Consider the following 27,616-nt stretch of genomic DNA (forward strand, 5'->3'; position numbering starts at 1 on the left):
ACAAGGCCTTTTTGCATCACGTGGACATTTCCAGATATAAAAAAACTTCTCCAAAAGATGAAGGAGAGTAAAATCAAAGGCATCTCCAAACCATGGTGAAATTAAACCTCAATCTGGCTTTCAGACAATCAAATGACAAAGTGGAAATGAAAGTTTCCTATGGAAACAAGCTTGCTGTTTGGAGTACTAGAAGCCACCCCATTTTACACACCAGGGTTGTTGAAGAGTACGAATGTGATACTCAGACAGGCACAGCACCAGCTCCATCAGATCTAGAAGAGAACTCACAAGCCAGATAGGGCTACAAAGTGTTCTCAACTGGTATTCCAGAATCTGTGTTAACATGTCCAGATACAGACTTATTTTTGTTTTAATGTTTGAACTATTTCCAGTACAAAAAGAAAACAAAAGTTAGGATTACAGGTTTAGCAAGCATGAATAGTCATTTCAGATTTTTCAAGACAATCACACCAGCAGAATATTACAGGACTAAATTCAGTTCTAGGCCAGTATCATAGTTCTAGTAAGCCTACAAAGTCACGATAGTAGCAGAGAGCAGCAGAACTCTTCAATGACAGCAAGAACACAGCCACTTAGCTCTCCAAATTCCTGATACTGTCCCCCAAAAGGGAAGGAAGAAATTCTGTTATTAACATGCTGCTAATACGCTACTTCTTGACAATATATTCCAAAATATTCCTGCAAGGCAAAAATGGAAACTTTTCAAAGTTACAGACTAAAGTGAGAACAACAGGTGAAACTCTTGAACTGCTGAACTCACCCAAAGTGTATGGAAAGCCTACAAGTCCTTCTACACCTTACCATGGCAAAAAGTAACAACAAATCCAACTCTTTGCAGAGATGGAAAGAATTTCACCACAGGCTTGGAAAAGTGTTTCCTCTTCTACACAAGGACGAAAACCAGATTTATTTCCGTCAAGATTTTCCTATCCAGAAATGCTATTAAAGCTAACAGTCTCTCTCTGACACTTTGACTAGAAGTTTTAGCCCATTTTAAGCCTGACTGACACTACAATTAAAAGCAGCTTTCCAAGTATTAAAAAGTTATTGAGATTTTTGAATGTAGATGTAGCTATCCATAGGGCCTACAATAATAATGACTGTTGAAAGCATTAATTAATATAGTTTAACTGATGTAATTTAGAAGTCTTTTAAGCAATAATGAAAGCCGTACAGCATCAAGATCTCACTCTGTCAGTGGACGTGTACTTAAAAAGAAAAATTATGATGCAGAAAGCAGGCAAGTAGGAAATATTTCTAGTAAGCCAGGGTTTAATTTACCACACACTAAAACACTGATGGAAAGTATGGAAACTTCATATTCAGCTCAGGGACAGTAATATGCAGTAAAACAAATGGACTTTCAAACCTTGATTCATGACTCTACACACAATTCAGTGCTCTGCAGGCAGCTCTGCCTGGTAGTGGCAACAGTGGATTTTCTTGCCTAGCTTCTGCAGCATCATTTCTGCAGCATCTTCTCAATGCAGAATAGGACACTCAACAACACAATGGAATATTTTGAGGTAATGATGTCTAGCAGTACTTTATCATTGTTAAAGTATTAAAAGAGTGCAATTTTTAGTATTCTGAATGATTAGTAAGTATCTGAATAGATTTAAACCTAGATATTGGTTAGTAAGAGTCAGAAACAGTGCCAACAAAGAATACAGCATTAATTTGCTTTCTGCACACATACCGACGGTTACTGTAGTACGTAAATCCTACAAAAGGAAGCTGGTTGCCCACAAATGCTTTTGGTATGGGAAATGTTTCTTCCTCTCCTTTGTCTTCTTCCAGATCATCAAAATTACTAGTGTCAATGTCACTACTTAAGTCAGGCACAACTGGTGCTACAGCTAGAAAAAATGCAAAATAGTATGATAATAATCAGTATATCACTCAAGTCACTAAGAACATTTTGCTTTGTACAGAGTAAATAAAACTTTAAACTCCTTTAAACAAAATACACCAGTCCTTTGGCCAACATGATGCATCGGTAAGCCAGACCATAATTTCTGAGAAAAGCACTATACTTACTGTCTCTGAGTGTTTCCCAAGCCCATTGATCATTTTTGAAGAAAAGGTGCCGTTTAATTTCTTCTACACCATTTCGTCCTAGCCTCACTTCCCTGTTGAAGAGTGTTTTGGTTAAACACACGAGATTCCATAAATTATTCTGAAGGAAAGACTCACTTAAAGCACAACCTAACAACAGAGACAATAAAATACCTCTCAAGCTACGGTAAAATGTACATATAACTCAAATGTTTTTGTAAGAAGATCTCTATATGAGCAGAGCAGCTACATTTCAGACACAGCCTGGTTTAAACTTTTGTCTATAAGAAGCTCTGCTGTTTCTGTTTCCACCATCATGGACAGCTCAGGCAATTGCCAAGCTGTTACACTGCACTCATGCCCAGGCTCTAAAAATTTCACTTCTCCTGAGCAGTTTAAAAATGCACACAAAACAAATACTTTTTTTTATTGACATGACAAGAAATACTCTTAATGAAGGCTTATTTTTATAACATAAACCTTACCTATCAGTTAAAAAGGCACAAATGAGGTTTTTTGCCTCTTTAGAAATGTCACTGTCATCAGGGAAAGTAAGGGAGTTCTTATGGTTCATAATCTTACTGTACGTTCCAACCAAAGAATCTGCATAAAAAGGTGTATCACCTGAAAAAGCAGAACAAACATTAAAAAGCAGATCAAAATTATTGTAGACTTGATTTGCAATATCTGAATTACATATACAACAATGTATGCTACCAAGTGAAAAAGAGGCAAGGACAAATGTTTGAGAACTCTGCCAGAATTTTTCTAAAACATATTCTGTAAATGCCAGGATCTGTAAACCACAGCTCATGCCAGAAGAGCTGTAATGTTAAAAACAAGAGTGATTTTAACATGGGAGTCTAGTTAAGTAAGGCAGTCAATTCTGATGATCCTGTTACTCACCTACAAGCATCTCATACAAGAAGACTCCAACTGACCACCAGTCACATTCCCGCCCATAGTAACCATCCCCTCCCTGGGACTTCAATACTTCAGGAGAGATGTAGTCTGGTGTTCCCACAGCCGTGTCACATCGTACCATTCCTTCCTACAAAACAGAGGAAAACAGCCAGGCCCAAATATAAGTTCCAAAATTCCCAGTAAGTTCCATGAGTTTATGCAGCCTAAGCAACATCAACAGATCCACATAAAATTCTGTCAACAAACATTCTTTTTTAAATGTTTTTTTTAAATTTATTTTTGAAGTCTAAGCTGCTAAGCTAGAACAAAGCACTAGATCTGTCAAACACAATGGAAGTTGCTTTAAAAACCTCAGTTAGAATCCAAGAAGTAATCAGAATTGCATCTAGGCCCTGCACACACTACACAGCCACTCATGCCAGTATAAATTTGTCATTTGCTGACAGGATGTACTGTAAACAGTGAAAGCTCCTCTGATAGCACAAATGGGTCAACATCAGGGATTTTGATAACAGGAACAGCTGAACTGCAAGTTTTTGGCCTCTGACCCAAGATACTGTATGGTAGGAAGACTAAAGGTAGATAAGGCTTTGGAAATCTATGTAGAGAGACTTCAAAACAGGTAACAGATGAGAAGAACATTTGATGTTCCTCACACCCCCGAGAAAGTGCTCACAGAACTGAGATCAGTCACACTGGAGTTGACATCCAGAATGCTGAAGGTGTAACCACACACCCTTTTCCAGTGCCATTCAGGCACTTCTGAAATAATCCCGTGCCATTCCTAGAAATGGATCAGTGGAAAAATTCACATAAAAATACATAACTAAGCAAATAAAAGAAATATTAGTTTAGTGCTGCATATACAGCAAATCCTAAATTAAGCTTCTATGCTGAGCAGTTTTTCTTCTAGAGAATAACCCCTTGCTTTCAAAAGACTAGAGGAACCAAGACTAGGCTCAAGACTACTAGGATTTTTACACACAGCCTGCACTTGGTTTTCATTGGTGCCTTTTATTCAGCAGCTAAGTACAGTAACTTATTCAAATCTCCTGGAATATGATGAAAATATATTGTACATATTACACGAACTCTACTACCTACCACATACTTCAGATTTCCAAACATGTTTTCCTCAAATGTATGTGCAGGCTGACACAAACCAGGCAGTTTGGTGTAGGGAACAACAGTTGCTGGATTTTACTTTTTTTAAGTGACCTCAGAATACATTTTTAAAAATAAATAATTATATGACACCTGTTTCCCTCAGATTTGCCCTCATCCTATGTCAGCAATGGCTAATACATAAAACTGGCATTAAGCAACCGGCGTGTCAGTTTTGATTCTTTCATTTCTGGCACACTATGTAAAAATCATCTCATTTCTTTGCATTAACTTTTCATACCAAAATATTTGAATAAATAACCCTGAGCATCTAGAGACAATCAAAGGCTTGACTTCTGAAAAGAAAAAAACTTCAGAAAAACTCTTCTCTAAAAAACAGTACTTGAAGAACCATTTCTGCACTTTACATTGTCACTGAATAAGATGCATGAATCAGAGAATCATAGAATGATTTGGGTTGGAAGGGACCTTAAAGATCATCTAGTTCCTTTCACGAGGCCATGAAGAATAATAAAGGAACTTCTCATCTAGCTTAAAACTTTTCAGTATCTTTTCACTTTTAAGTATGTTTTCCTTTCACAAACAGAAAAGTCAAATTAGAAACATATGTTTACCTTGTTCATCTTCATACAAGTACCAAAATCTGCTAATTTTAAATGACCAGCTTTATCTAGCAGCATATTATCAGGCTTCACATCTCTGAAAGAAAAATACATATTTTAAAAAGTAAACATTCAATTTCTTAGATTTAACTTATGAAAACAATGGAAGTCAACTGCTTTTCAGATGCAACATTTCATGGAAAAACAGTAACATTAAAGCACCACTACTGTCTCCACTTTTTTTTTTTTCTTTCTCTAAGTATCACGACCAACAGAGACTGCTGAACAGCAACATTTTTTAAAATTAGAACACTTAAGTCACCAAATTTAATAGATCTGGACACTAATCTTGAACTTCAAGTTCCTAAAAAACATTCACTGATTATGTCAAACAGGCACTGAAAACATAGCTTCTTTTCTGTACCACTTCTATTTCAAGGGAACAACTGAATGTCATTTTCAAAATTCTATTATTCAAATATTTTCCCATGACTGAAGAGGAATATTAACTTATAGCACTCTCCAAGTACTTCCACTATAGAATTTTCAAAAAGTAACTGGTAAAGTGCAACATGTTGATGTCATTGAACATACTGAAGCAGAACAGCAGTAAGAAACAATTACCAAGATAACATAACACAAATTTCAGGAGAAAGTATATTTCAGAGATCTCAAAGGAGAACTCTGGCCATATCTGTCAGATGAAATGTAGTGCAAATGTACCAGTACAGTCACAGAATAATTTTGGTTGGAAGGGATTTTTATAAGACTCTCACTTAGCTGCCTGATCAAAGTACAGCTGCAAAGTCAGATTGGACTTCAAAGTTACATTACATTACTCAGGGACAAATCCAGGCAAATTTTCTTTATTTGAGGATGAAGAATCTATAACCTTTCTCTTATACTGTTTTACCTCCCTCATAGTAGAAAAAACAACTCTTAATGAATAGCTAGATATTCCACTGCTGCAACTTGTGTCATCCATTGCCTTTCATCTTTTCATCATGCAACTTTTCAAGCCTGGTCCACTTTTTTATAAACTCCTGCTGGGCAGCTGGTGACTAATGCTTTCTGCCCTGCCTGAACACTGTTCATCTTGTGAACAGAGACAGTGCTGATCCTGGCACCAAACCTCTGGGGAACTGCTGGTAGCTGACTGCTGCTGGACAGCACAATCTACTCAAGGAGTATCTGGTCAGTTCTGCCTGTTCAAACTGCACCTTTCTAACCCAGCTACATCTACAACCTGGCTGAAGTCAAGACAAACATACTCTGCCTCATCAGTGAAGCCCATCATCTCAACACAGAAGGTAATTGCTTTGGGAAGGCATCTATTACCCTTCATAAAGGGTAATGAGCAGGCTGCTCACCATCACCTCTCCATCCACATGCTCAGAAACTGTTTCCTGACAATTTAATCCAACTGCTCTTAGGCTGGCTAGCCTTCAACTGCTCTGACTGCCTCCTCCCAGCCCTTCTTGGGGTGAGACAAGTGTGCCATTTGTTTCCTTCCAGTCATCTGGAATCTCCTAATTCCCACTCACCTTCCAAGGTGAAAGAGAACTGCATCATAAGGCTACTTGGCAGCTCCCTCACCACCCATGGCATGTCCCACCATGTGCCCTGGACATGTGTATATCCAGTTTGCACAACTGGGACTCAGTGTGATCTTCTTCTGCCAGAGCAATGCTTTCCTCTCCCAAGCTCTGCCACTGGGCACAGGACCCAAGGGGCCTGAAAGAACACCGTATCAATGAAGGCTGGGCAAAGGCAGCAGCCTCAGCCATCCCCATGTCCTTTGTCACTCAGCCCCTGACCCATTAAGCAGTAGGCCCATATTTTCTTAAGTTCCTTTTCATTCATCAGAGTTGAACAGATTAACTGCAGGGGAAAACAAATTTTAAAAAAAATCTCCTGGTGTCAAAATAATCTAAATTTTCATGAAAAAAACCTCTCTGTGCTGCTGGCATCTTCTAATGCCTGCTTTCTAAGGCTTGCAATACACACGTACAAATGGTTCACTCAGCCAGATAAGGTACCCATTAGATGCAGCATAGCTACATAATTAATGATGCTCTAGATCCTACTCAAGCAATGGATTAGTAGTTTATTTTGCTTTGTGTCAGCCTTTTTTGCAAAAGCTTACGTGTTAATACTGATCTTGTGAACAAATTACAAACTGAAAATGTATATACTATAGTGTATACTACACACTACTCAAATTCTTCCTGTATTTTCTGTTGAAAACTTTATTCTTCTGCTCCCAGTTAGTATAATTAAAAGCTAGAAATAGATACAAGTTCAAATATCAAAAAGAAAACTTCTCAACCTATCCAAGAAAAGACTACATTTCACTTTAGGGCAAGTACATAACATGAAACTAATCCAAGTCCCTTTGCTCTTTGCTCTGCATCTCAATTTTCCATCTTGCCCCTCACAAGAAAACATATGGCTGGGAGATTTTCCTCACATTGTTCACAGATTCTTGTTTAATGGGTCACTGAGGCTTCAAATGCCTAGCAGAGAATTAATTCCTAACAGTGGATACTACTGTGATCAAATTCCCTAAACAGCTTTTTCTAATCAAAAGAAAAGAACCATTTTGAGGCCAACATGCTCACACCATTTTTGTTCTTGCTACCTCCTAGTAAAGTGGGACAATTTTATTGCTCCCCAAACTGAGGAACATCAGCCTGCTGAAAACCTTTACTTTGACTATATCACCTCAAACTTACAGTTTCTGATGGCAAGAACTTTTCAATTTCTAAGATGGAATAATTATGGAATAACAATAAAGAAGTAGTATCTTGAATTTTAAAACTGCCTGAACTGAAGTAATTCTGGCAGCATTGGGAAATAAACAACCCTGTGTAATATCTTTTTCTTTCTCACCTGTGTATAAAACCCATTGAGTGAATTGCATCTAATGCAAGTACAACTTCAGCAGTATAAAATCTTGCCCATTTCTCTGGAACATCGTAGTTGCTCATTAAATTCACAAGGTCCCCACCAGGCATGTATTCCATCACCATGTAAAGGTAACGGTCATCTTGGAATGCGTAAAATAACTGCAAAAAAGCAAAACCAAAAAATAAGCCAGTTATGTTCCAAGTATCTTTAATATTTTGCTTGTTGGCAAATCAAGGGCATATCTGTGCAGGCTGATTTCCAAAGTAACAGAATTGCTACAATAACTGCAGCAACTCTGCATCATTCAGCAAACCTCCTAAAAAGAAGTTAACCTCTAGAGCCAGATCCTCCATCCCCTTATATTACCCTGGAAAAAGTAGAGTTCTGGTTACAAATTATGATTAGTGAATTTGCTAAAATGAATTTTGAGATCATTTCAAAGAAAGCTCATTACATTTAGACAAATGTTTTTTCTTTCTTACTGGGATGTTAGTGGACCCATATACAAAGATAAAATTACTCCGTTGCAAACATCTGCCCGATTCTATTTGTATTATCAGTAAATGTTTATTTTTCTATTGTCAACATTTATTTATTATATAGAAAATGAGCCTAAACTTTAAACAATAAAAATATTTCCTTTAAAGTTTCCCTCTGTTCAACATGAGTAGTGCAAACAGATTTTTCTTTACTTAAAACTGGATGAAATTCCTAAGTTTTATTCTGCACAATCACACCCAGACAGATAGTAAAGCAGTTACCCATTTGACTTGGGTAAATCTTGAATGAGTTTGTGTCATTCCAGCCTCACAGAAGAATTTATATGCTTAAGGGTAAGAACAGTTTAAATTAACAAGATGACATGTGCACACACAATGCTCAATGATTGGTTCAGGCATGTTCCTTAGAACTTCAAAGGCAGCAGCGCCTCCCAAGAAACTGTCAGTGAGAACACTGAAATGGGGAAAAAATAACCAGAGCAGGCATAATTTGCAAAGATACACACAGAAATTAGAATTTACAGAAGCTCTGTCTTAAGTACCTCTTTCTGGTATGCTTACTGGTATGCTGGATGATCCAAATAACTACTACAGAGCAGATGCACCAAAATATATCTGGCAAAGAGTTTTAATAATAAAGAGAATAGTTTATCATGTAAATGTGACAAAATACAGTTTGAAGCAAGTGTTATACCTGCTCTTTTGTATAGCATTGCTATACAAAATTGCTATATCTTAGTCATGTACACCCTAGCCGACCAAAAAAACAAAAAAGAGACTTCAAAACGTGTAATTCCAGGTCATGCAGTGTTGCAACCAAACTATTCTATAATGACAATATTTTAAAAGTAGTATCACTTTACCTGAACAACCCAGGGACTATTAGCAAAAGCCATAATATCCCTTTCTTCCCAGAAGAATGCAGAATCAGATCTTTTTATCATCTCAAATTTGCTCAGAAGTTTCATAGCATACACTCTCCTTGAGGATTTATGCCTTACCTATGAAGACATATGTGACACACAGAACATATTAGTTTGCCATATTAACACATGAAGAACATCACTGAAAACGTTACTTTTTCTGCTTTACTATTTAACACATTTTATGAGACTCTTCACATTACTATAAAGGATTCTATAATGTAGATACATAAAATAATTATATCTGACAATGCATTACTTTTAAAATACTTGCTAGAACTTTTCAACACAGAAGTCCATAAGCATAGGAGTCACATAATCTGCATGTATGTGCCTTTAAAAGGACAACTATTGGCAGTTAGTGATGTTAAATACCATAAAGTTAAAACTATAAGCATTTTCCAGAGTTCATTAGCAGATGTGTATACTTGCTGCTGTATCTCCAGTTTCTCCCACCAGCACTCGATTAAATAAAGCAGGATTAACAAGCCTGGCTGCTAACCTATCACAAACAACACACATCTCTCATCTGTGAGAACTATGTCCACAAAAATCTGGTGTAGTCCCTGAACTGGCAGAAACTCTTCCAGCCTTTAAGACGTCTTCAAGTGTCCATGTAAACAGTGGTAAAGGCTAATTTTCTTGATTATAAGTAATACACATTCCATTTTAAGAGAGAAGACTACAATGCAAAACAAGTACTTGTGCAATTGGACACGACTGAAATAGGGCATTTTCAAAAACATCTCCATAAATTGTAAAGGAATAAAATTTCACTGAGCCAAAGGCTTTAATATTTAAGACTGTATCTTCTGAACACTACACTGAGAAACAGATGCATGAGCAAATACTACAGAATACATTCAAATGTACAAATAGAAACTCAACTTACCAACTGAACCTCCCCAAATGCCCCTCTACCGATCACCTTCACCACTTCATAATCTTCAGCTTTCATGCGCAGATCTCTCATTTTATTTACTGTGTCTTTATCTACATGGAACAAAATTCACATTTCATATATAGTCAACTTAATTAAAACCATTTGTCTAACTTCAATTTTTCATAGTTTTTAGAAGAGCTGCTGCTCAAAGAACCTGCATTGCCATTGAAAAATTCTTTGCAAGAATGCAGGACCTTATTCTCACAACCAGTTACCAAAACCTGATATAACCTAATGCAATGACTCTGCCGTACAATCCTATTACAGGAGATCTTAATTTAGAAATATTGTTTAAAATAATTACCAAAAAAAAAAAAAAAAAAAAAGTTGTGCAAAAATTTCATATCCAGCATGATCCTACTTGCAAGCTGATCAGTATAAAAATATTATTTCTGAATAAATATGCAACACAGTTGGGAAAGTGTATAAGAAAATACACTACAAGACACTTGAAAAAATATTTTTTGAAAAAAAGTTACGCTTTTCTGCACTTTCATGATTCCTAATACGCAAAAAAAGTAGATTTTAATTTAAAACATGCAGTGGGAATCACTGCAATTATTTATATAAACCTGTCATTCTATAAACTAGAATAATTTACAAACTCCCAGTGGGCAGATATTCTAATTCTAATTCCAAATTTGGTAAAAGATTAAAACAGTCTATTTTAATCCATGTGGGTCAACACTGGCATGAGACTACGTAGAAAAACTTCATGCTTAAGTATTTCTAAAAGCCAGGAAGTTCTACTAAAACAGATATGCTTCTAATAAAAAAATAATGCAATGGTATTTTATTTTCAAAAATAGTATTCTAGGCCTAAAAGCAAAATTTAGAGAGAAGTAAGGACAGGGGAAGAGAAAGGAAGAGAAATAAGATATTTTAAGTTCATACACTAAAAACTAAGAAAACAATTGACAGAAAATTATCATTAGATTTCTACCTACACAGGCCACAATCTAAAACAAAAGCTGCCTATCTAAAATAAAAAATCAGTAAGATTTTATTACCTCAAGAGGAACAAACATAGTTCTGTTTGAATAAATACTCTGCAGCATTATTATCTAATGTAAAGCAACCATTTACAACGCAGCATAACACACGCTTATTCCGGTAAATGATAGCAAAATTTTAAATTCTGACAAATTCTTCCACATAGGGATCAAAATATTCAGTAGTTCCAACAAATAATGCATTGCCTTATTTGCCCTGGTAACAACTGGCTTACAGAAGAGGAGGAGCAAGATTGCACAGAACTAAAATGCAGCAATTTTCATGACAGCAATTTTCTAGCTATTGCTAACTTCCTCCCTAGTAATCTCACAACAGGAGGTTCACCTCTTCTGAACAAAAAAGCCTAAGCACAATATAAATCCTTTAAATGGTATTCAATCACAAGCATTGCCCTTTGTCCAAAGGGCAATGCTTGTGATTGAATACCATTTAAAGGATTTATATCTTTAATTTTATTTATATTTATATCTATATATATTTATATTCTGCCTTTGGACAAAGCAGAATTAAGCAAAATACATCTGAAGAGCAACCTAAGCTAAGGATTTTAAAATAATGTAAGCCAAGCTTCTGATCAGTTGCAAATTGAAATTTACTGCTTGAGATGCATACTAACACTCAGTTATTTTCAGAGACCATGTTATAGTAACAACAGTGTTGGAAATTCGACCTCCATATTCTAGATCTGTTAAACAAGGTTTATCAGGCTGCAATAGACTTCAATAGGCAGTTCCTTATCTCCCAGGACCAGCGGAGGACCTGCCCAGTTCATGCTGTATGAACAGCTGGGGTGGCTCCCATGGCAAAATCACCCTCTCCCAACTTGCCCTGAACTTTGGGTATAGGCTCAGATGCTGCCTTGAAATAAACTGAGTCACCACTGCAAAGCAGAGCTCTCAGATACCTGCAATACTCATTTCTTCATTCCTTTAATTCTAAATGGTAGAGAAACAATAAGGTTCTACATTTGCAAAAATCATCCTCACAACCTCAGCTGGTAGAGGCAGATTTTGGAGGCTCCATAAATATTCAATGTAAATTAGGGAGAAGTAAACAGGGGATAAGGAGTAATTCATAGGGCAATCAGTCTACAAAATAAAGGAAGCAAACTCCCATTTTATTTACCATCTAGAAATTTATTTTAAATTCCTGCAATAGTGCTGCAAACCAGGCAGCTGATACTGCAAAAAAGATATTTTAAACAGTCTCCTACTAAATAAAATAAACTAAACATGAAAATGTCTATTTTTTTAAATAGAAATTCAAGGCAAACTAAGACTTCACAGTTCTCTCTAAGGCCACTACTCACACATCCACAGCTTGCTTTCATATTTCAGCAAACACTGCAAGTTAATGTTTCAAAGGCAGTTTGAAGGGAACTAATGTGTTCTGTTCTCCACCTTCAGATTACTTCAGGTCACATCTTACACAGTATATAATTTATACCTAAAAGATATTCATTATCAGGTTGTAAATGTAAAAGTTTTCTTTCACTCAGCCCCTATTGCCAAAGTGAAGCTTTTTGAGACACACTAATGATTTCACTACTCATAAAAATTACATTCAAATTATCTGTTGCAATGAATATTTCCTTTGCCTGATACAACTTCTCTTTTCTCCAAGAGTTTCACCACACCTTCTCAGTAAATAACTGAGTATACAAAATGAGCATGTAACTCAGCATATGGTATCAATACAGTTTGAACTGTGAAAAGTTAAACAGAACATTTGAGCTAACGCTTTCAGTAACCAGCTTACGTGCAAAGGAGCCATCAAACAGATCTAGTGGACTCAAATATTCACACAAATGGAGATTAATGTAAAATAATCACCACAAATTCACTATCACAGGTTACAGTTGCACCCAATAAACCATTTGAAAACACCATGGAAACAAAAAAAACACTCCACATAAATTTCAAAGCAAAGACAAAAATTATTTTAGTCAAATTACTTTATATTTATCACAAAAAAACATTTATTATAGACTTCAATGGAATTGCTGAAGTCTGCAAAAATTTAACAGTATTAGCTTAATTTCAGGTTTTGCCCATTTAGTCTACAGGCAGAAACAAGTCTTCAATCAGCAAACATTTCTGCCACAATATTCAGAATTTGCCAGTTTGGAAGCCTTCAGAAAAGTTTTGATTCATAAATGCCTTTTCTGGGGTTTTCTTTGTTTGTATCTTGACTTTTTAATTATGAAAATTATGGAATCATTATTTCTATTTAAAAATCATCTTTACTATTTTAATATGTTCTTATAGAGTATAATGTGCAGGAAATCTTGCAGTGGAAAAATACAAACTAAATGAAGGGAATTCTGCAGACACATCAGCTGCAGACACAAGTAAATGCATCAGCTACACAGTACAAGATTTTCATGAAAAGAGACCTTTTATACTAAAAAACCCAAAAGCTTACAAAATAATGCTCCGATTCTGTTAGCGAACAAATATTTAATATGATTCCATGGCATTGTACACATCCCTATCCCATTTTACTGTTAATTGCTTATGATATCCTAGAATAGAAATAGAAAATAGAAAACAAGTTACGGGAATCCAGGGAGTTGCCCTACAAAGACAAGAGGCCTTTCTCTTAAAAGGCTTTGTGCCACTTCAGACAAGGCCATTTACAGGGGCAACAGATTGGACATTCAATTGCTGGGGATGAGATTTGCATAGGCAGCTGTCACTTCTCAGTGGGAAATAAATAAATAAGACTCTTGCGCCCAATAAATAGGACTCTTGCACCCAAAAACTCAATGCACTCCAAACCCCTAGCTGCCTTTCAAATAGCTAGAACAGGTGTTTTCTTTTTGATATTACAGACTTCTGTTATTTAGTAAATTAAACATTAAATACTTACACCTGTTTAAGAAGTTATCAATGTTCTTGTTTTTTCTTAAGGCAGGAAAATCCAAGTCATACACCAAAGCATCTAATCCATCCTGAAAAAAAACCAAACAAAACAACAAGCAAAATTAAGTATTTGAAAAAATAATTACACATGCTGCTAACTAAAGAGCCAAGTTAAAAAAAACAGTTGTCCCTATCAATCTTCCATGCAAATGAAATCATTCACATTTATTTAATGACTGTTAGCAGTTATGTGAAACAGCTGTTACTCCTTCACTTCCATGGGACTCATCAAAATTTAATTCCATGTCCTTCTATGTATTATTACCTTAATTAGCTCCATACTTACATGAAAATAATTACTTTTTCCAAATACAAAAAGAATAGCAGTTCTAATGAAGTTCAGTAATATTAAAAAGTCACAATGCATCACACAGTAGGCACTTGAACATGAAATGGCAACTGGCAAATAGGACAAAGATGGCAATTTAATTCACAGAATCAAACCCCTGCATTTTATCCATTGAATTCAGTGTGAATTCTCATGAACAAGATGTTGGCTTTATACATTCCTACTTAAATCTAGAAACAAACAACCACAAGCCCATCTGGCACTACTACCGCAGCATACATCCCTATAAACAAAAGCAAACCAAACACCATCAGAAAACCCAGTAGAAAAATACAACAAAGAAGGAGAGAGTTTTAAGGTGTCTTTAAGTGCTGTGAACTTTGTGAGTTACAGTTTAAGTCTAAGTTTGTCAATAGGTATAAATGACTCCTCAGTGGGTAGCATCTTCTTGGAGAAAGACTAAACCCAGTTTTTTGGCTGAAAACCACAGATATGGCTTTGACTTGAAAATGATCAAGTATTCTAAGAATTATGTAACAAAGAATCAAAGCGCATTAGGGAGTCCTCTCTCCCTCAGGTAAGCGTAAGTGACAACTGCAAAAACAGAGACAAAGGTCTTAAAATACAAATTGATGGATGCTACCAAAGCATGCAAGAGATGTACTGCTATTTACTTGTCCATTCATAGCTAGGTGTTTATGTTACCTATTTTTAACCTGCTTGGAGTGAGATATTAGACCAGACATACCTTTGATCTGATCTGTTCAGATCTCACTAGACCTAATTTGATTGCTTTCAGCTTTTAAAAGGATTTTCCTATCCTTTTTTCAGGATTGAAAACCGATCCATCAGTCTTTGCTAAGTATATCAAGTAACTATGCCTGAACAAAAGCTAGAGCATAAGCTTTCTGAAAGCTTATTTTCCAGGAATATATAGTGGAGAACACATTTGATTTAGACTGAAATATTAGTCTTTAATCTTTCACTTCAAATTCAAACCAATTTTCCACCTCAGTCTTCACAACTGACTTTTAACTATAAAAAAATCCCAAGTGCTATCAAAATCAAAATTATTTCTTGGCTCGCAGTCCTCAGTTTTAAGGTATGTGAGATAGAAATTATTTACTTCAGATATAATAAGAATAAGCAGTAAAATCATGCTAGAATTTGAAAATGGGTACCTGCAAGGATAATCAGAATCACTTTAAAGGCTGGATATTATTAAAATTGTCAATTTCATAAAAATATTCAGTTTTTAAGCTACCTCTGCCTGCAATAGCTCATTTTGAACTAAGAAATGCTAAACTGAAAATAATACAAATCAAGAAAAGCATCACAGTAAGTTACTTCTCTAAAATAAAGTCAGCTTTTGCATCTTGTGCACTAAAGGATCATCTTTTTGGACTGACACTGATGATGAAAAAAGAAAGCAAATAGCAAGGAAACAACATTAAACCAGTCAGTAGTAGAAATAATAGTGTAAGAAGCCAACAACAATTTGGACTCAAGACAGATGCAGAAATAAAGCTATGAAGGTAGGGTAACTAATTTGGTGAGAAATACTTTGCAAACTACTAAAAGACACCTTTTCCAAAGACACATGGTAAATATCCAGGAAATTCAGGAAAAAAATTAAATTCTCTGGTTCTGTTGAATAAATTTAAGGGTGAACCATGATAACTGCTTGCACAGCAGTACAAAGTCCACCAGCAGCTTCTGTGCATTTATCTCCATGCTGTGTGAAGCAGTAGGAAAACACCAGCTAGGAGGCTGCTGGGTCCCATCCAGTGATTTTTGAAAGCAAATTAGAGATAGCAATGAACTATCAAAATCTGGAGTTCAATCTGCTGTGAAGCCTTCCAATGTGTAGAGTCAATTGATTTGCCCAGGTCCACAGCTAACGCAAAACTGACCCATGCCAAGCAGAAGCACAAAATTCTCAAATCCTGGTTGGCTCTGGGGTTGTGCAATTGTCTGTTTCAATTCAGGGCTTGCTTCAAAAGGCAAAATTCAGTCTTCTTCTTTATAGGAAGGGAGATTTTAACCACCAAATGCAAAAACATACAAAAAAAATGACAATATGTTTAAACTCATAACATCAATCTTACTTTTGTATCATACTTTTTCTTTCAAAATACTAAAATGTAAGTCCATGACTAAAGAATCATAAAGTACAGAAAAGGTCATGGTTTCCTTGGTGTCTAAGACATGTTAGGTATTTTTTTTTATTCTTTTTTAAAGTTTTAATTTAACGATGGGAAAAAGTATACAAATTCACTTTTAACATGCAAAAGCAAATTTCAATACTGTTTAATTCAGAATTCACTATATACAATGTTTCCTGTTCTGTTCTTCACCTTCCAGTTCTTAGATATGAACTCTATCAATTAAAATACTTAACAACTCTGAAATACAGATTTAAGCTCTTGATCTTCCATTAATTTCAAATCATATTTCAAGATCATGCAAACAATACCTAAGGAAGCTACATGCCAAGAATTGCTTATTTAAAAGGCTCTTCAAGAATCAGCTTCTCTTCACTACAGTATCCAGAGAATAAACTAACCCAGTTCAAAACTTCCATTAAAAAAGGTAAGGATGGGTGATATTCTACAATTAAGAGACTTGCAAATCCTTAACTCTCAAAATAATTGTTTTCTTAAAATGAAGTTAGTTTCTGAAGAAAAAAAAGGCCTTGGTATTAGTGTCAGACTGCAAATGCAAGACTAAGCTTAAAGCAATTTTATGGAATCATAATTAATGGAAGTAAAATACCTGGGATACCTCGTGTACAACACAAAACATGAAACAGCTTTACTTACATTAGCTAAAGCAGAAGAACTTGCAAAACACTACAAGCTGTCCCAGCACAAAGGGAAGCACAGCTATTTTTAAATGGTATCATTAGTGGACAAACAGGGAGGAGTACACAAGCTCAGAGTGAGTGCAGTTCGAAGTGGAGCGGGTCAGAGAGATGGGAACATACTATGGAGTTGTAGAAATAATGCCTTGCAGAGAAAGGGTTAAGTCCAAGTGAGACATGATCATTATTGCCAGTGGCTTGCTGAGATAGCTCATCTCTCAGCTTTCTTCATTTCATCTTGGTCAGTCTTTCAATATGTCATCTGACTTTTTTGCCAACACAGAAAGGAAGGGACATCATCTTTCCATCAAGACCTATAGCAGCCATACTCTTCTCCTCTTAAAGGATGACAAGATGTCATTATAACAGGCAACCATGCACTGTATTGAACAAGACAGCCTCAATTTTATGATGGATTTTTCCTCCACTTGGCTGGGTGCCATGTATGTATCTTTAAATACAGCACATTCCATACTTCTTGGAAACATATATTGTGGCTTAGAGGTATTTTCAGCTAACACTAAGTTCTACCTTATTTTGTCATTACAGAGCAATTTTCCTGTTAAGCTTTCAGGCCTACACGAACATTTTCCTTGTAACAGTTAAATTAGATTACTAAGATAAATTGATTTATACCTCCACTTACATGGTAATAGTATTTCAGAGGTGATTAAAAAAGAACAGGGAAGAAACTTCTTTTCTAATGTTCTTCAGTCACTTTCATGATCTGATACAGTCTTTTCTATATCACATTCATTCAGTAGTTTCATTATCTGTTTAAAATACCTCATTTCATCCTTAAATTTTAAAGAGGGCACACTAGGGAGTCATTACAACATGCAGAGCTCTTCCTTATGAAACCAACAATTCAACATACTCTGTTGGTTGAATTTTGTTCATTAATACACCATAATTAAAAGTTTAAAAGGTATAGTTATATGGAATAAAACCAAAGGTCAATCTAGATGCATAGACTGGCTCTGGAGGTGACAGTAAGAGTGTCCAGGAAAGAGGATATGAGCAAGCACTGCTCAGCTGTATGTGTGAGCCAGAAATGGCACTGTCACAGCTAACTATGATGAAAATTTTCTAGACAACATTTTTTTGGTGATTTTTGTCTAAATGTTTTCTCTGTTTTAGTTTCTTGCTCTTACAGCATTGCACAGATATGAATTCCACCACCTACAGGCTATACAAAAGTGTACCTCATCTCAAGCTTACCACTCTTCAGCCAAAAAAGGGACAATGACTCTTTACCCCCTCCCCCAAGACACAGCTTTACACACTTGCAGCATTTCACCACTGGCCAACTCTCTTCCAATTATCCTTGGATGAAAGTTATTTCAATTCCCACCATCAGCACCCTCTGGTGATTTGTTATTTCCACCATGTACTTTTTAACTGGGGCAGGGGCACATATGGATAAACTGCATGTTGTATTTAAGTTGTGAGCACACCCTAAGTACACAATGCATTACAACAGTTCCTGTTCTGTGCTTCATAATATTTTCAGTTCTTCACTGAAATATCTGCTTAGTTTTTATATCACTGTGTACTAGATTGATTCTTTTACAAAACCAGGCATTACAAATCAAAGCTAGTTCAACATAAGTAAAGATGAGAGGTTTTTCTCCCATGTACTCAATCAATATTCAAAGATGAATTTTACCTACCACTTTTAATCAGCCAGGCACAAATTATTAATTTCTTCTTTGATCTTGCTAGATCTTTAATTTTTACTGCTCTGCCATCATTAATTGATCATTATTCACCATTTTAGATCCCTTGTGACTGTGAAATACCATACACCTGTTAAACTTCATTACCAATCTGTTTTGAATACACAGATCACCAGCTTTCCATCTATTCATCTATTCATACAAGTAGCCAAGCCCAATTGCCTTTGCCATTACTTTCCCTTCACTTGTTCTAAAAATACAGAATGCTGTAGCACAAAACTTACCAATAACACATACATTAACTACACAATCTCTTAATGCTGAATTTCTCAGGTTGTTATGCTAACTTCTTTTCATTAGATTCATCTACAATGGACTGGTTTTCTTCAGTTTGTCCTAAGCAGTCTCACATTAACTGGATTTTTCCCAAATTTTGATCTATACCTACTTCCAAAGTTTTAATGCATCAAACTGCCAGTACCACTATGACTATACTAGAGTTCTTCACTCTGCAACTACATTCCCTAATCTCAAAACTTACTACAGTTCTGTAATGCTGGTTTCATTCAAATGCATGAATTAATATTAATATAATTTTATAGGGATATTTGAAAATATACACTATCAACCAATTCCAATTTAGCAAAACATATCTCATGATTCATAAGTGATATGAAGTAGAAAATGCAATAAATGATCGACATTATCAGGGTACAATTATAGCATTTCTATATTTTGAAATTTTATTTATACACATTTCATTATGATGCAGTATCATCTAGCACAAGTAAAAATACATGAAATTCAGTTGAAACTTTGTTATTGAGACACTTAATTATTTTACTATTTATTTAGCATTCAAAGCACTAAAAAAATACCTAATGAGTATTACCAGCATACAAAATTTGCACTTCTTGGACAGACTGGCAGTTATCCTAGTTTAAACTCTTTGCCACTTTTCCTTTTTTCAAGAGACAAAAGTAAGCCTTAAAATCTACAACTCTTACCTATCCCTATTTTGGTTCTCTGTATTGTTGCCATTTTCCTATCCCTATAGCACTATGATCTTCCCCCCCTCACTATCAAATCAACAAACCTGACTCACCTTGTTTTGCACCTGTTCATCATAATTCACAATAACATCCTGTCGTACATAATTCTCTGGTCAACTAAGATAAATGTAGCACTATTGGCAATCTCTAATCAAATACACAAAAGATCCCATTAAGTTTTAAGTTAATCACGCTCATTAATTTTGCTGTCCAAATAAAAGAAAACTGCAATTTAACACTTCATCTTTTAAGTGGACAAGAAAATGTAGACAGAGTTAAGGCACTTCACTTAAGAATTTTTATTAAATTGTTAGAGCAGGCAAAGTACACAAACTGACATGTGAGCCTGGGTAAAAGGCCCTTGATTCATCACCCAGCACAACAGAACTCTACAGAGCTCCTTGCTCCTTCGTATCCAGCAATACTCCTAGGAGTTCTTGCAAATTTGCTTAAACAGATAGCCTTTCAAACAGAAATATTGGGGGGCTGGGGTGTTAACTCAATAAAGAGCAAAGAGTTTGACTTGGTGAAGATTTAACAACTAAATAAAGAGATCTTGAAACTTCAAGGCAGCATTATTGAAAGCAGTATGGATTATTGCTTTCATTTTGACCATTTTAAAGGGTTATTTCAAGTGTAGTTGCAAACTTCACTCACATTCTGTGTGCTCCCAGGTATAAGTACATGTACTTGCCTTCTGCTCAAACAGTAGGTGCTCAACACTTGCATTGACAAATTCCTGGAATATATATTTCCTACATGACTCACCACATTATAAATCAATACAGATATCTCAAATTATACTGATATACACAAACACATACATCAAAATACCCACTGAAACTAACACCAGAGCCAAAAGGCCTCTCAATATTGTTATATCCATATTAGCACTTTAGGAAACGTCAGGTACAAGTCTACTGACAGATACACATACAAGTAGTAATTTTTTTCACATGCACTTCTGGATGTTGCTGTTTCATCACTCCAGCAATGGATCTTACCACCTGAAGCATCTCCTAAAATAAACTAAAACAAAATGTATTGTAAATCTGTGAAATCAACCAATATACAGTAAGCACGCAGGAGTACTGCTAGCACCTACCACATGCCTCAGTCTTTTGCTAAAACAGAGGCTAAGCCATAGATCCTTCACACCAGAGCCCCTCTCTGTCCACTGACTAGATGGAGAAATTGTCAGTCACTAGATCTGTTCTGAATGACATCTATCGGTGAGACTATCTTATGCCTAAAATTATGGAAAACTGACATTGTTTGAAGATGCATTCCAGAAGATGCATTTCAGTGGGTGTTTCTTTCCACCCCAAATTCTAACATTATATTACAACATTAATTTTACTACAATAGCATTATTTCTTGTGGTCAATAGTCTTTACATCCAAACTTCAATTTATTACATTACTGCTTTATTATTTCAATTTGTCATCAGAATTAGTTCCACTTAGTATTGCATCTTTAGGAACAACTATCAGATGAGAAAACAGTGTCTTCAAGGATGATGAAGAACATAGACCAATACAGCACCAAGAATGTATTGAGCAAAATCTAAGCAGAAAACAGGTACCATATAATTTGAAAACAGTTCAGGAAGATGTGAAATGGGAGTAAAACCTGATTGCCATTAAGTCAAATTATACTGATTCATTTCACAGCAAGTGAGACCACTGGATCTTTGCAGCTTCATTTCCTTAAAAAAGGTTCACTTGCATTGGTTAATATGCTCTGTGGATAAGTTTTACAAACTTCAAAGGTTCTATACTATATGTGGCACATTCTACCATGAAAACAATACTTTACATAAAAAGACTAACACAGCTGTAGAACTATCTGAAAGGCTACAGAGATTCTTTATACTTTAATGTGTAGAAAATAAGAAAATAGATAGCCTACTTTAGGTTTAAATGATTTATCAAACCACGTTTGACTAACACTAGAATTAAATAAAGCATAAGTACAGCTTGTTAAAATGGCCCTTTTCAAGAAAACTGTACTAAATGTGATTAACACAGGTACACCTAAAACATATATATTAAAATGGTGTTAGAAGAAGAAGGAGTCCTGGTCAGGAGCAGTGACTGATGTTTATCACCATGGAAGCAGCATTCCACAGCCCCTGCAGCACTTGGCATTAGGAAATGCTTCACAGGTCTAGAGTTCCCAGCTACTGTAACAACTGCAACTGGAGATGAGCAGACAACCTGACACACTATCCACAGAAATACCTCGCAGTGGAAAAAAGTGACTTCACATCCTTTCCACTTGTCGAAGTTATGGTGCTAACCAAAAATATAAGGCAAGCCCTGTTCCCTCAACTAAGATATAAGATAACTACTTCGTTGGTTGGGTTTTTTTTGGTTTTTTTTTTTAAGCCAAACATCACTTGTAAATTATATCAGCAAACGCTCTTTGAGGTGCCCACAGCTTCCTTGGTTATCCTGCGAGGGCAGATTCTTCCACAGGCAGCAGAGAGATCTGCTGTTCTGATTTGGGACTCCCAACCTTTTCATTTGAAACACAAACACTCAAAACTACCAATTTAGATCAATGGGAGTCAACACTCTAAGAAACGCTCATTAGAAAGCAAAAGTAACGTGGATAAAAATTAACACTATGGATGCAAATACTGGTACATAACTTCCCTTCGACAAAATGTATAAAGACAGATCAGAGATAGGAAAGAATGAAGACAAACTGGTCCAGTCCCAGCTCAAAAGTCTAAGGCTTCTTTTGCAGCAGCCTGCAAGGAGTCAAGTAAAGACTTCAACAAAAGAAAAGAAACTGCACAACTCCATTAAGAAATAGTGGTATTTACCAAAGGAAACAGAACCCCCTCCACATCTGTTGCCTAGGAAATTGCTGTCTGCCTCCCATATTTTTTTCCAGGTATCCATGAAACCTGACTTCAGAAAGTAAGGCTTAGTCACTTGGGCAAGATGTGAATTAGCAAGACACCAACACGTTCACAGGAGTTATTGGAAACAACATCAGTAAAATTGCTTCTTTAGCTCTTGTAAAAGCTGTCAAATACGTAAAGCAACTTTAGATCTCTTAGCTTTACATTACACTAAAACTAGCCTAAGTTCTCCCATCAACAGCTTAAATTGCTGCTTCTAGCTCTCCCACCATGCTTTTGCCTGAAAAGTGATACCTCTGCTATGAAAAACAAACAAACAAAAAATATTACCATCAAGGTATGCAATATAATAAGTCACTGGAAAGGATACTAATTTTTCTGTAAAGCAACAATACCTTAGCAGCCATACTGAACCTGCTGTCACCTGACCTGGATTATGTTTGCTGCAAACATAACTAAGTGCTAACTACAGACATAAACAATAAACTATACAACAATAAAAAGGGAAGTCCTCTCTTTAGGTTTGACAATTTGGTTGTGGAGATTATATTAGCTCAATAATTATGCTTTAAAAAAAGACTCTAAAAAGGTGCATCAATGAAAAAAAGCCCTCTGGGAGTAATAAAAGCCACCCCACAGAAAAAGAATCTGGGGACTGGAAACAGATGCTGAGAACAAAAGTACTTAATTTTTTTAACAGAGCACAGACAATTAATTGAATAACTTTTCAAGAAAGAGTGGGAACATCATAATTTTTCTAGCAGTCTGGAAACATTGCACAAAATCTCCCCTTCCCCACCACTAAAAGGGAAATTCTTCCCTAAAACTCTACAAGTCAAAACACTTCTACAATTAGAGGCAAATAGCCATGAGAGAAGTCCAGAAATTAAGATTATGAAAGAATTATGCTAAAAAAACTCTGCAGAAACTGAATTAGGGATTTGTAAAGCAATGTCTTTCCTTAGTGTCACATGCTAACCAATCTGCAAAACAAAAAATATGGGAAGTTGAGCACAACTGAAGCAAGGAATCAACTCTGAGAAGCTTCTTTGATTGCGCAATCTCCCCTCAGAGCTCTCGCTACATTTCTGCTCTAAACATTCCAGCACAAGCAATCACACGTCAAGCAGATATTTGAAATATGCAACTAAACAAGAACTTAACACTATTTAAGAATTTGTGCATCGTTAGGCAGTTCTGTATCGCAAACCCTAGTGAAGTCCATAGACTTTTTTGTGCATTGATTAAAAGAAAAACTTCACTTTCAATAAAAAAGATGTCTGTATGCATGAAACCAATGTTTTTTATATTTGTTCTTTTTTCCATGATGAATATACCCACAAAAATGACTTTTAAGTGATGTTATTTTTAAAAAAGGCTATAAAAATTCCATGAGAATTATTTTAGCTATAGACAAGTTATTTCTATTTCCAACCACTTAGATTCGTCAGAATTAATAGAATTTTGTAACTAACAGGAACAAAACAGGAAGTTTTCCACATTTTTGGGAAATTTTCACTGTTAATGTAGAACAAAAACAGTTCTGCTAACAGATTGTTTCCAGAGTCCAGAACCCAATTAATTAAATTTATAAATTTTAAAAAACATGTTTTACCCATTACCTTTAAGCAACTTTTTTTTGTAGTGTGAAGAGACAAGCTCTCTTTCAAAATCCACCTGAAGAAAAAAATGGTATCACATACAGACAATGCCACTCGTAACACCATTTTAATTAAAACTGGATGTTTCAGTATATATTCAAGTCACTAACAGTGACTACTTTCAGGTTGAAAAATACTCCCTCAACAGATGCTTTCAGAGAAGTTGTGGATGTACCTCCCCGAAAGTCTTCAAGCCAAGCTGGACAGGGCTTTGAGCAACTTGGTCTAGTGGAAAGTGGCTGTCCATAGGAAGGTGGTTGGAGCTAGATGATCTTTAAGGTCCCTTCCAACCCAAAACATTCTACAGTTCTCTGATTTAAACCAAATCTCTAAGTACTCTTTTTACCCCTTCTGACACTATAGTAGAATCATGATTAAAATCCTGAATGCTTTGGACTGCCTGTGAAAAAAGAAAGGTGTAACTATAAAACCAAAAATTTACATGAAAGCATGGTTCCACATTCTAGGACTGAAATGACAGAACAGAACCAAAGCTGTCCATGAAAACTTAAGGGTGGCTTTCTACAAACTGCAAGTCTGTCTCATAATATTCAGTAAAATTTTACCATATGTAATATTGCAACAATATAAACCAGTTTACCTGGGATTTTCAAGTACAGTATTTGAAGACTAGAGGAGGAGAGGAAATGCTAGAAATCTAACTTTTTTAATTCCAAGGAAGTCCAAAGATTATGTGATTTATCATGCTTACAAGATTGTTAGGGACGTGCAACTAAGTTTTTCTTTGTTTCTTTTCAAGCTTTGAAACTAAAGTTTGAGGAAAACTAAAGCCACTGACTCCATATACCAAGAAAGAAGTTTTTTCCCAACATTTCCATTGCTCGAGCATGACACATGCATTCCTAATACACTTGCTAAAGCATGAGACACAGAGAGCAGAACTTCATAAAACAGTGGTATTCAACTTCTACAATACTGGGTATTTTCACCGAGCTCATATACTGCGATCATAAGGATGAAAAATACTAAAATACTAAGAAAGAACTGTAAAAGCAACTCTTCTACCAACGTGTCCAGCTACATCAAAAGAGTAAGTCAACTCCTCCCCAATACCATTCTTCCTCCATAGCACTCCAGAACCTGAGAAAACCAACCCCCACCCCCCCCCCCAAACTAGACTCCCGAGGCATGATTTTCTTTTGGATTTAGAAAGCAGGAGGAAACAAATCTTAACCCAAGAGGAAAGAGAGCCAGGGCTGTCTGGACCATTGCCACAACTATGGAATCTTGTCAAAGTCTCTCTTGCCTGTCCTTACAAGGGAGCAAGACTGAGCCTGGGCTGATTAACTTAATCTCTACAGGAGATGAGGGCAGGCAATATTTTTGTCACACCATAAAAGCCTGCCACAAGACAAATCAGAGCCCACTAACATGATATTTTCTGTTCCTCCATCCCACAGACCATTCTGAGTAGCTGTCATTTACTTTCTCATCAAGTAGAGAGCAAAACTGATAAAAATGTGGTTTTTACAAGACAAACCAAAAGGAATTGAAAGGCTATTTTTCACTTCTACTTCCATCCAAATTCTATATGATTTTTACCCCAGGATTTGCTTTACGAGAACATTTTCCCAGTATCTAATTTTTAAAAGAAGTCATTAAAAAAGCACTGATTTCTTGGAAATCTTCATGAACTAAGAGATTAGAGATACAATGTATGTGTGTATAAAAATATTAAAAAAACAAGTCATTCAAAGGCCATGTCAAATGAGGCCAGGCAGCATCTGCCACTTCCCATTCATATAAATTCTGTGTTTGTAAAACACTGAGGAAAGCAGGTTTCCAATTTCTAAATACTACGAAGTATCAACACGAGATATTCTGGAATGTAATTAAGAGTAATAATCAGTTCAAGAATTTAGAGTCACATTTTTGTCAGATGTCCTGCACTTCACTTTCCAGAAGTCTGCTGGACCACAGAGTCAATTTCTGAAGAACTACATAAAACATGGATAGAAACAGTAATTTTGGAAACAGATGCTTGTAACCAATCATGGTCATTTTATAAATTAATATATCTAGCCTCAGAGACTTCAAAAGGAAATGAAGAAGGCAGTTATGTCTTTTGTGATATTCAGACAAAATGCACTGGCATTGAGGTAAACTATCATTAAATTTAACTAAACTCTGAACTACAGATAAACAATTTGACTTAAAAAAAGGAAAAACCCAACCATCTGACATTAAGAAAGGTCTAAAACCAGAAAGTATGTACATGCATACATTCTCTATACACAGATTTACATATCCCAAACAACCAAGCATTTCAAATAGTATTTTTTTTTAAGTGACCTACCGCTTTCATTCAGATTCACATTTTACAAACTGTTTGCTTGGCAAGAGAAATAAGAGTATCAAATATTTCAACAGAGACAACAAACAAACTCCTTTTAACTTGCAAAATTACGAGTAGTTCATGATGCAAAGCTCTAAATGCAGTCTTCAGAGAAGACAAGCAATGCAGCATTTCATCTAATACTGTCATGTAAAGCACATTTAAAATCCCCCTTACTTGCCTCAGTCACGATTACACATTGTGTAACTTGCAGCAAACAGAAAAGAACTTAATTTCCCCTTTTCTGAACTGCTGTAGATCAACTCTAAGATCATGTCACATTCACATGTTTAGAGCTCTCCTTCTTTCCTTCCAATATAGAATTAAGGGACAAATATGAAAATTGGTCGTTTCTTATAGTTTTGTCCCTTTACCTACTGAACTATGACATGACAAATTTCCAATTTATTTAACCTTATCTCATTGAAAAACCTCTTAATCTGCTTATTCTCTGAAGATGACACTTAGTCCAGTTCAACAGATTCAGTTAAAAGCCAACTTTCATAAACAGGAACACTGAGATAATACTTCTTTGAGATAATACCTCTTTTTGTACATGTTGCTGTAAAAAATTAAGAAAACAGCAGAAAACCAGTCTATGAATAGATAAGCTATTCCTTCTGAAAACCAATATAAAAATCCATGGCTGTCCAGAAGACAAGAGCAAGAAAATTCAGAAAAAAAGTTAAGTGGAATAGTTCTAAATTCTCACATACTATTTCTACACAGAAGTTAATCTTAACAGCAGAAAATCATCTGAATATCCTAAAGCCTGACTTCCTCTGTTTCCAAATGTTGTTCAAGGTCATGGGCATGCCAAAAAGGTATTTTGACTTTTCAGTACCAAGTTTATAAAAATTTTTAATTATAAGCAGTATGGTCTTAAAAATTACAAAC

General features: G+C 35.7%; 1 protein-coding gene across 2 annotated transcripts in view; it reads right to left on the reverse strand.

Moving 5' to 3' along the window:
• The window catches only part of ROCK1 (Rho associated coiled-coil containing protein kinase 1), an 83,989-nt gene that overhangs the window by 37,873 nt on the left and 18,500 nt on the right, over window positions 1-27,616 (reverse strand). For both annotated transcript variants that reach the window (XR_011677065.1, XM_071418102.1), the window contains exons 2-10: window positions 13,892-13,973; window positions 9,956-10,056; window positions 9,004-9,141; window positions 7,623-7,798; window positions 4,743-4,827; window positions 2,986-3,130; window positions 2,565-2,703; window positions 2,062-2,153; window positions 1,721-1,880 (exon numbers count right to left, since the gene is read on the reverse strand). Coding sequence is in view for 1 of the 2 variants with exons in the window: in XM_071418102.1 (XP_071274203.1) it covers window positions 1,721-1,880; window positions 2,062-2,153; window positions 2,565-2,703; window positions 2,986-3,130; window positions 4,743-4,827; window positions 7,623-7,798; window positions 9,004-9,141; window positions 9,956-10,056; window positions 13,892-13,973 (1,118 nt within the window). In the remaining variant the exon portion in view is untranslated. The remainder of the gene's footprint in view (window positions 1-1,720; window positions 1,881-2,061; window positions 2,154-2,564; window positions 2,704-2,985; window positions 3,131-4,742; window positions 4,828-7,622; window positions 7,799-9,003; window positions 9,142-9,955; window positions 10,057-13,891; window positions 13,974-27,616) is intronic.

This window comes from Agelaius tricolor, unplaced genomic scaffold (genome assembly GCF_023055355.1).
Source record: "Agelaius tricolor isolate 1412-34295 unplaced genomic scaffold, bAgeTri1.0.p SCAF_2, whole genome shotgun sequence".
NCBI lineage: Eukaryota > Metazoa > Chordata > Aves > Passeriformes > Icteridae > Agelaius > Agelaius tricolor.